The 10,265-nt window shown below is 36.9% G+C and overlaps 1 protein-coding gene and 1 long non-coding RNA gene across 2 annotated transcripts; one reads left to right on the forward strand and one right to left on the reverse strand.

Annotated features, from left to right (window-relative positions):
- Window positions 1-468: 468 nt before the first annotated feature.
- Window positions 469-9,898, reverse strand: LOC141605044 (uncharacterized). Its single transcript, XR_012526277.1, has 3 exons — window positions 9,679-9,898; window positions 9,391-9,582; window positions 469-575 (listed from the first exon to the last, which is right to left on the reverse strand). It is a non-coding gene; the product is annotated as an uncharacterized LOC141605044 (long non-coding RNA).
- LOC141606923 (uncharacterized) lies at window positions 5,442-9,097 on the forward strand. Its single transcript, XM_074426310.1, has 3 exons — window positions 5,442-8,049; window positions 8,326-8,727; window positions 8,828-9,097. The coding sequence occupies exons 1-3, from the start codon at window positions 5,442-5,444 to the stop codon at window positions 8,848-8,850; spliced, it is 3,033 nt and encodes a 1,010-aa protein (XP_074282411.1). The 3' UTR covers window positions 8,851-9,097.
- Window positions 9,899-10,265: the final 367 nt, after the last annotated feature.

Below are 10,265 nucleotides of genomic sequence, written 5' to 3' on the forward strand. Positions count from 1 at the left end.
ACTATAGGTTATGCTGCTCCAGGTAAGAATAGGGTTATTCCTATTTATAATTAGTCAGACAAAAATCATATAACTATATTATCATCAAAAGACTAAGATGCACAAACTCAGCAATCTGCTGGACTTATAATATTTACTACCCATTTATGCGTCTAAGCCTTTGAATTTGGTTCACATGTCAGAGTATGGGCTCGGAAGTGATCCATCTACAGAGGGTGATGTTTACAGCTATGGGATATTGCTACTTGAGCTAATGACAGGGAAGAGTCCAACAGACAGCATGTTCAAGGAAGGCTACAGTCTCCATATGCATGCAGAAGCAGCATTACCTGACCAAGTCTTGCAAATTGTGGATCCATCGCTTGAAGAAGATAATCTCACTGAAGAAGCCGAAGATCCAAGAGCAATCCAAGATGAGCTTCAAAGAAGAGTGGAATGCATTACTGCTGTGATCAGTGTCGGTGTGTGGTGCTCAAATCATTTGCCACAACAGCGAATGAAAATAGTCGATGCTAGAAGCAGGCTGCTATCAGCAAGAGACAACCTTGTTGGTGCTAGAAACAGGCGTAATCGTCCTGCAACAGGTATAACATTAGACATATCATGAGTTTACGGTTAACGAATTATTTGTGAAGTTTCAATTTTATTAGAATTTCTGCAAACATAACATTATGTCTACTTGTATCGCTGATGGTTACAGGGGCCTGACCGCCAAAGGTTGATTTTAATCAGGATAACAAGCGACCGTCAAAGGAAGTCTCAGGATAAAATTATTAAGATTACGAATCTACCATACTTGAATGTAAAATGCTAGTATTAAATTGTTAAGTATTGTATTATTAAGATTACGAATCTACCATACTGATTTCCTGTGTTATGCTGACCTTCACAAAATAATACTCCCTCTCCGTTCCATTCATTTATTTAGCTTCGATAAAATACGCCTCACAAAGATAAGAATAAAAAAAGGTAAACAAATGAATGAGACGGAGGGAGTATCTACGAGTGCTCTGAGAAGCAATAACCTCAATTTCAGGTGGTTTCTTGTGTTGAGCATAATAACATCCACATTTATCGATAAAGTTCTAAATAAAAATTCTAAATAATTTTGAGAATCTACCATCGTTTACTCGAAAATTGCAGAATTTTTAGTCTTCAAATCAAATAAAAATAATAAAAAAAGAAGATGCGCACCTTCAATAATTTTTCATATGGCGACACTTGATTCCAATTCCGAGTTAAATCTTCTTCCATGGTGTTCTTCCTTTTCCTTTGTTTGTGTCAGCTTGTTCGAGTGATCATTTGTGATCTAGCTTAGATATGTTCCAGATTGGTTCGGAAAATGAAGCGTTATGTTGGGCTTGTCTAGATCTACCGAATTAGTTAACGGGTTAACGGGTCAGGGTCAAGTCAAAATTTAACAGGACTCGGATCGGACCGGACCGGACCAATTCGGGTAGGTTATTAGTTATTACCAAGTTATTTAGGATATATAGTATTGTATGGAGTAATTAAATTAGGGTCGGATTATGAGTCAATATCGGGTCCTTAATTGGGTGTTGGATTGGGTTATTTTAGTCGGGTCAATCTTGTCAGGTCTAAGCTTGTTTAAAGCCAGTGTAGAACCTAAAAAATTAAGGGTGTTGCTCTTTCACATAGGACATTTACTCTTTCACATACATATTTTCATAATGTTTCAAAACACTACCCTTATTTCTACAAAAAAAACCTTAATTTTATCTTTCTCTTCCTCCTAAAACCTAATTAAATTTCACTCAAATTCTTCAATTATGAAATTTAATTCTCATATCAAACAATTAGTCTAATTTATCAAAACATTACATTAATTTGTGCGACTCGATTCTTCAATTATGAAATTAAATTTAACGGTGACGCGAGGTGGAAATTAGTGATGGATAATGACGGCTTTTCTCAGTATGAGGGTCCGGGGACGAGGTGACGGTCTGGTGCTTTTCCCGTGGATCTCAAGGGGTGGGTATTTGTGATGCTGGCAAGGGTATAATACAATTTTTTAGATCACCATTGATAAAATGGAGGAAGATGAAACCAAGAACTTTGTAAATGGTGGAAATTAATTTAATTTGTCATGGAATGTGGGTTGGAGATGAAGGAGATGCATTTTGGGGATGATGCTTTTCGTAGCGGTGGTAACGGCGAGACTTCGGTGTCTCGGTGATGGTTCTGGTGGCAGCCATTGATAGATAAGGTGGTAGATTGTATGAAGTTTGGGAGTTTAGATGGAGAATTAGAGATGATCATGTTCTTGTTTAATTTAATAGGCTGGAAAATAAAAAGCCCATCATAGCCCTTGATTTGTATCTTGTATACGTGTAAGCTGAGGAGGGTGGAAGTGGACCCTCTAGTTCTGGAGAGGATCCACACGCGTACCATATACACTTATATTTTTCAAATCTCTACCATATACCCTTATCATTTCTAAATCTCATTCATATACCCTTATATTTTGTTAGTGACTAATAATACATGACCCAAGTTAACATTTATGTCATAATTGCCAATTTAGTGTATTATTATGTTGTTTTTTACGCGGATTAATAACTTTTTCCTGTGGATTAATAACTTTTTTCCTCCAAATTCACAGCTCCCCTCCACTAATTCCTTTATTCATCGTCCTCACATAGCCATTACTCTTTTCTTGCCCAGTAAATGTTCCTGACCATTTTAATATTTTATAGTTGTAACTTAAGGAAGGATGCCTGAGCAAAGTAAACCTATGTTTCTCGGCCTCGTCGCATAGATCATTAATCACATCCAACATTACAGTTTTATTAGTATCATCTATTTTAACATCGACGTAATTACCCGAATAATTCATTCGAAGAACAACATTCTCCATTCTGCAAGCCAACAAGTAATAAAAAGTAATCAAAGTAATGTAACAATATTTATAATCAGCAACATAGTAAAATGAAGATATGATTATCTCATCATCAAAGGAGATGAAGATGATTATAGCAAAATCAATCAATAAAGAGTTTTTTTTGTGAATAACCCCCTTTTATGTACACACAAGTTTTTACAAATACCTCCCTTTTATGTTCATTTTTACAAATAACCACCTTAAATATCACTTAATCTAAAAAAATTGCCACCTACTAATGAGTACGCTAACGAATTTTATAAAACCCGATCTATATACGACATTACGACTTGGACTTATGCAATATACCTAAACTACCCTTACCTTAACACACCCCCACAAAATTGGAATATTTCAAATTTACAAGTGATGAAACTTGATGTGTGGAAGGAAGACTTGACTTGAGGAATGTTATACAAGTCCAAGTGACCAATTATACATTACAATCAGTGAAAACAGTTTCTCGTCACTTCATTATAATTAATCGGACCATATTATCATCTCAATTACAATACCAACGAAAAAAATTCTGCCTTTGGATTAAGTATCAACTATGTACAAGGACAGTGAACAAGGTCTAATGTCATGTTCCGAAACTAATCTGATTAAAGGTTTGATTGCCTGAACAAAAATAAGGATGTAAAACCAAGTGGTGTTAGTCCAGTGGTAGCTGAGTTAAACCTTGAAGTTTGCAGAAATGCAGGAGTTGAGAGGTCTCAGGTTCGACTACCAGCTGGGGCGATGATCACTTGACCAAAAAATGAGAAAACAAAGGTAGTCTAAAACAAGAAAAATAATATAAGGTAGTATTTTTATAAATACCCCTAAATATAAGGTAGTTATTGACAAAAAACCCTAATAGTATATAAGAATATGTTTGTACTCATTGAAAATCATCACTAACAATTAATCTTTTCAAAACCTTACAGGCAGTATACTAATAGCGCGTGATTCAAACATGTAAGGAAGTATTTATGAAAAGTTGAATGATCAAAGCTGAAGAAATTTTGATCAAACGGTAGGAGAAAGTCATACATGGGGCACATTTTGGATGTAACATGCATTGACCTCAAGTAGTTTAGGATGTAATGTAACTACTTATCAAGTCATTCCTTGAGTGGCAGAGGCGGACTGGCAGTGACACTAACATCGTCTCTTCCGCAGTTCCGCTAAGGGGCCAGTGTCTTTGTCTGTCACGACTATCAGTGCTACAAAGACTTCCATATTGGTGGGCTATTCAATTAATATGAATGCCACAAAGTCTATGCCTGGAACAATCGCACTTTAATCTTACCGTGATAAATGGTATATACAAGTCATGATTTAACGAGAAATAGGAACATACATCGGATTTAACTGGATAAATAAAAAATATTCCTATTATAAAAGGGTAAACAAATGAATGAGACACGCATAAATTGAATAGGTAAACAAATGACCGGGACCGGAAGGAGTATTAAACAAAATAGGTAATGATAGATATTTAAGGTGCAACACCTTAAAAACTGACTACTGGCCATCTTCCACAATTTTTCATGTCATTCGGAATTGTTACACCTTAACAATTCATTATTGCAAGTCATTGTTTCATATTTGTAAGCCACCGGCATCATCACTAACCGTCCAATTTGCACATTGATATCGAGTTATCAAGATTGTATTGCTGAACATACATAACCAGAAAAACTGATGTCACTATGTCAGAATAGTTTGGACCTGACGACAGTCTAAGCAGTAATGTATTATAAGATCTACGTACCAGTTAAGTTTTGCTGAAAAGTTCACAGGCTTGAGCCCCTGTGTGGGGAGAATTAGAGCACATGCGATATTAGATCTCTTATAATCACCCTCTCCATGCGACCATGCCTATGTCATTTAAAAGCAAAAAATAAACATATCAGAATCAATATAGTGTGGAGAATAATTACCAGTGGCGTGCAAACACTCTCAATCTCTCCGTTTAATAATTCCAGCAATGCAGGCCAGGAACAAGATCAAACATCTGTATAGACAGTTTACGATCGTGATTTGTTTACGACAAACTATATATAGTAAAGATGCGAGTATTAAACAAACCATCCTGCTTGCCGTCTTCATATAGAAAATGCCACAAGGTGTGGCGTGTCTTCCATTTCCCAGCTCCTTGAATTCCGATCATACATGGACCCTATATTGTACAATACTTTCGAGTTGACACCATTTCGCTGATTTTTTTATTTTTTAAACATTATCTTGAGAAGAGGTTCGGCAATGAGACCAGAGAATAAATCATGTAACAGTAATAATGGTTAAGTGTTTACCGTAGTAGATGGTGCAAATACCCTTGACTAACTACGCGAGACGTTGACCAGAGAATAAATCGTCATTTAAATACCTATATAAATGAAAGAGTGATCACCTTTAAAAGCATCTCACACCAACTAACTGCACACAACTATACAAAATGAAACCAATCCACCTCCAAATCCAAAATAAAAGTCCAAGTTTTATTTCAACCCTATGTAACAAGGCAGACTTTCTTCTCATCTTTGTTTTTGTAATGCAAAGTATTACTGTAACTTTATCATCCCATAGTGTTGGCTACCAAGGCAACGAAACCGACCACACGGCGTTGTTGGCCTTCAAGAGCCAACTATTGGTTCCTTCCACCCGGGTTTTAAGCTCGTGGAATGACTCTATTCACCACTGTTCTTGGGAGGGGGTTACCTGTGGGCGTAAACATAACAGAGTGACGGTATTAGATTTGAGTTCTAGAGGTTTGTCCGGAACTATATCTCCTTTCATAGGAAACCTGAGCTTTCTTAAGATCATTAAGCTTTACAATAATAGTCTACATGGAGAAATCCCCAAACAACTAGGTCATACATTTAGGCTGCATGAACTATGGCTAGATAACAACATCTTTGTTGGTGAAATTCCACCTAATATATCTAATTGCGTCAACCTCAAAACTATATCCTTAAGCTACAACAAACTCGAGGGAAAACTCCCACAAGAATTAAGAGCATTGTCAAATTTAAATTACCTTTATGTGACGCAGAACAATCTTAGGGGCCCTCTTTTTGACATCATACAAAATCTTACTTCTTTAGTAACAATAGATGCTTATTTCAACTCATTTACAGGAACGATCCCTACCAGCATTGTTGAGATGCAAAACCTAATTGAATTAGGACTTTCAAAAAATGAACTCTCAGGCACAGTTCCCACGTCCCTTTTCAATCTCTCCTCCATTCAATTACTTGAACTTGTTGGCAATAAACTACAGGGAACACTTCCAGTAAGTATTGGCTTCACTGTTCCTCGTCTGAAATCGCTCAACCTTGAGAATAACAACTTTTCAGGATCAATTCCACTCACAATACTAAACCTCACAGCACTTGAATATATAGGACTTGGTGGTAATAATTTTACAGGAAGGGCTCCATATGATTTTGGGAATTTTAATAACCTAACTTTTTTATCTCTTCGCGACAACTACCTAGAGGGTGATATCAACTTTATAACTACACTAGTTAACTGCACCCAATTCACGTATCTACAATTGGGAGGAAATCAATTTTCAGGAATATTACCCAAATCTATCGCCAATCTCTCCACCTCTTTGTATTTGCTCGATATACAGAACAATCCGATGATAAGTGGGAAATTCCCAGAAGGTATTACCAATCTTAAAAATCTCGCTGCCTTAATTTTGGATAACTGCAACTTAACAGGATCTCTTCCTGGGGATATTGGAAAGCTCCACAAGTTGGAACTGCTTTTTTTAGGCGGCAACAGATTAGAAGGTAGTATTCCTAGTTCCTTGGGGAATTTATCATACTTGACTAGACTTAATTTAGATGCCAACATCTTGGATGGGAGTATACCGCCACATCTCGGGAATTGCCAAAGCTTGTTGTACCTGAATTTATCACATAACGAACTAAATGGAACCTTGGGAGATGAGCTATTTGAAGGATCTGCAACATTTATTGAACTAGATTTGTCTTATAATCGTTTGGAAGGCTCCCTACCTTTGGAAATGAGTAAACAACACAACCTACAACTCTTAGGTCTGACTAACAATAAGTTTTCGGGTGTCATTCCAGATAGTCTTGGTGACTGTTCTGACCTTCAATACCTCTACATGGATGGAAATTCTTTCCAGGGAAATATTCCATCATCTTTAGCTTCTTTGACTAGCCTACAACAAATTGACTTTTCTCGAAACAATTTATCTGGCCCAATTCCAGCATTCTTTTCTAAATTTCCTATATTATATTATCTTAACTTATCTTATAACGATTTTGAGGGAAGGGTTCCAACAAATTCAGTATTTGCAAATGTAAGTGCGGTCTTTGTTGCTGGCAATAACAGACTCTGTGGAGGAATTAAACAGCTTCACTTACCAAAGTGCATTGAGAAGAAAAGCTTGGGAAAGAAGAAAAGAATAATGTCTCATGCCCTTAAATTGATAATCCCAATTGTTGGCGCACTATTTGGGATGGTGGCCATAGCATCAGGGCTGTATCTGGCATGTCTCAAAAAGAAAAAGTCACCTCTTTCATCAGATTCAATGATGGGGACTGTAACCATGAAAGTGTCTTACGACATGTTACTCAAAGCAACGGCTGGTTTTTCTTCAGAAAATCTACTTGGGATGGGATCTTTTGGATCCGTGTTTAAGGGGGTTTTGGATGGAAAGACCGTTGCAGTGAAAGTTCTCAACTTGCAACGCCGTTGTGCATCTAAAAGTTTCATGGCAGAATGCAACGCGTTAAGAAATGTCCGTCACAGGAATCTGATAAGCATCATAACAGCTTGTTCTAGTATCGACTTTCAGAGAAATGATTTTAGAGCACTAGTGTACGAGTTCATGCCTAATGGAAGCCTAGACAAATGGTTACATGGAGGCGACAGAAACATGAGCCTTGCTCAAAGGGTGGATGTAGCAATTGATGTGGCCCATGCAATCAGCTATCTCCACCATGAGTGTGAAACTCCAATAGTGCACTGTGACTTGAAACCAAGCAACATATTGCTGGACAATCACATGGTTGCTCATGTTGGAGATTTTGGATTAGCAAGGTTTCTTACTCAACCTCGACATCCGAATCAAAGTAGTACAATTGGAATCAAGGGCACTATAGGTTATGCTGCTCCAGGTAAGAATAGCGTGATTCCTATTTATAATTAGTCTGACAAAAATTATATAACTATATTATCATCAAAAGACTAAGATGCACAAACTCAGTAATCTGCTCGACTTAATGCTAAAGTAGTACCTGTAATAATATTTCACCTAAAATACTCTCACGCATGCACAGTTAGTGACCTTACCTAGCTAACACATATTCATAGTAAATGAATTTTCTAAGGCTTGCATATTTATCTACAACCCATTTATGCGTCTAAGCATTTGCATTGGGTTCACATGTCAGAGTACGGGCTCGGAAGTGAGCCATCTACAGAGGGTGATGTTTACAGCTATGGCATATTGTTACTTGAGCTTATGACAGGAAAGAGTCCGACAGACAGTATGTTCAAGGAAGGCTACAACCTTCATCTACATGCAGAAGCGGCATTACCTGACCAAGTCATACAAATTGCGGACCCATCGCTTGAAGAAGATAATCTCACTGAAGAAGACGAAGACCCAAGAGCAATCCAAGATGAGCTTCAACGAAGAGTGGAATGCATCACTACTGTGATTAGTGTCGGAATGTCGTGCTCGAATCATTTGCCACAACAGCGAATGAAAATAGTTGACGCCAGAAGCAGGCTTCAATCAGCAAAAGACAACCTTCTCAGTACTAGAAACAGGCGTAATCTTCCTGCAAGAGGTAAAACATTAGACATATCATGAGTTTATTGTTAAAGAATGATTCTGAAAGTTTCAAATTGCTTAGAAGTTCTATCTATTAACATTATTTGTACTTGTAGCGCTGATGGTTACAGAGGCCTGACCGCCTAAGGTTGATTACAATCAGAAAACAAGCGTCCGCCAAATGAAGTCGCAAGAGAGAATTATTAGGACTTCAAATGTACCACAGTTGAATGTAAAATGCTTTTAAGTTCCTGTGAGTTTGCTGTAAACATGACTAATAAAATGTTATGTACTCTTGTACTCTACTACTTATCATCATGTAATTATGTTTGTGTTTTCACAAAGCTAGGTTTCTAGCTGGTTTGCTTCATATCGTGACTGTTCAATTCCGTGGTTTGCTTCATATGTCAGACTACAACCTCGGAAGTTGTTATGTGCTTCATTACTTCATGTAATTATGTATTATGTTTTATCAAGGCTACCTGGTATCTTGTGTTACGAGCATAACATTCACATAAAATGTACAATTAATTCGACACCGACCTACACAAACAGGTGCTCTGAGAGGCTAATCTCAATTATGCAAATTGATGGCTAAGTTTTTCCAATCGAATTTATGGCATGATAACAAGTATCAATATGAACTGCAGGAACTAAGAAACAGAAATATAAATTATACCTTTCTAAATTCTTCAATTTATTTGACCGACACGACAAGTGAAATGCATAATTTTGGGTGATCACTGATCAGTGTCAGAGTGTGTCATGCTCCAACCATTTGTGACGCGGATAATGAAAATAACCGACGTCAAAAGCAGGCTTCAATGAGCAAGAGACAACCTTCTGAATGCGAGAAAAAAGCGTAATCTTCCTGCAAGAGGAAGTATATCAGATATTTCCGAATTCCGAGTCACGAAATATTTACAGTTACGAAGTGATTACAAGTGAAGCTAACAAGTAACAATACACTCATTCTGCTTGTGACATTAACGATTGCAGGAGCCTTAAGGTTGATTTTTACCAAAACAATTTATGATCCGCAAACTCCACAATAACTAAAATCTGGGTTTTGCTGATTAGGGTTTTGCTAATTCATTGCCTTGATTAGAATAACATCTAATCAGATGCAATGGTATTTTACAGGTAACCTTAATTGTGCAATTAGATTCAAAAAGAATTTGAATTAAAAAAAAAAAAAAAACTTGAATTAAATAAGAAATTTCTCATAGTAATCCAGAGACTTGCATTTTGCCAACGTTTTCACTTTTTAGGGAGCTTACGTTCTCCATTGCAAAAAAGTGCGCATCTAATAGTATCCTTGTTGTGGAAGCTCTCGTTTTTAAAAAAAAAAAATATTTTAGCAGCTAAATACTTTGAAATCTCAAAGTTAATTGTGAAGGGTGATAATTTATGTGTTATTAACTCAATCCGAGCTACTTGGTAAATTTCTTGGAAAATTTCATTTTGTGATGAAGTGATAATTAAACATTTCTTTCGTGAAAGCCTGGCAAAACGGGTCAACGGGTCGGGTTCGGATTGGGTTAGTTCGGGTCG

Source organism: Silene latifolia, chromosome 10 (assembly GCF_048544455.1).
Source record: "Silene latifolia isolate original U9 population chromosome 10, ASM4854445v1, whole genome shotgun sequence".
In the NCBI taxonomy this organism is placed as follows: domain Eukaryota; kingdom Viridiplantae; phylum Streptophyta; class Magnoliopsida; order Caryophyllales; family Caryophyllaceae; genus Silene; species Silene latifolia.

Coding starts and splice junctions, on each gene's coding strand:
- LOC141606923 (XM_074426310.1), top strand. CDS start 5,442: ATGCAAAGTATTACTGTAACTTTATCATCCCATAGTGTTGGCTACCAA. Junction 8,050..8,325: donor TATAGGTTATGCTGCTCCAG/GTAAGAATAGCG, acceptor TTCACATGTCAG/AGTACGGGCTCGGAAGTGAG. Junction 8,728..8,827: donor GCGTAATCTTCCTGCAAGAG/GTAAAACATTAG, acceptor TTGTACTTGTAG/CGCTGATGGTTACAGAGGCC.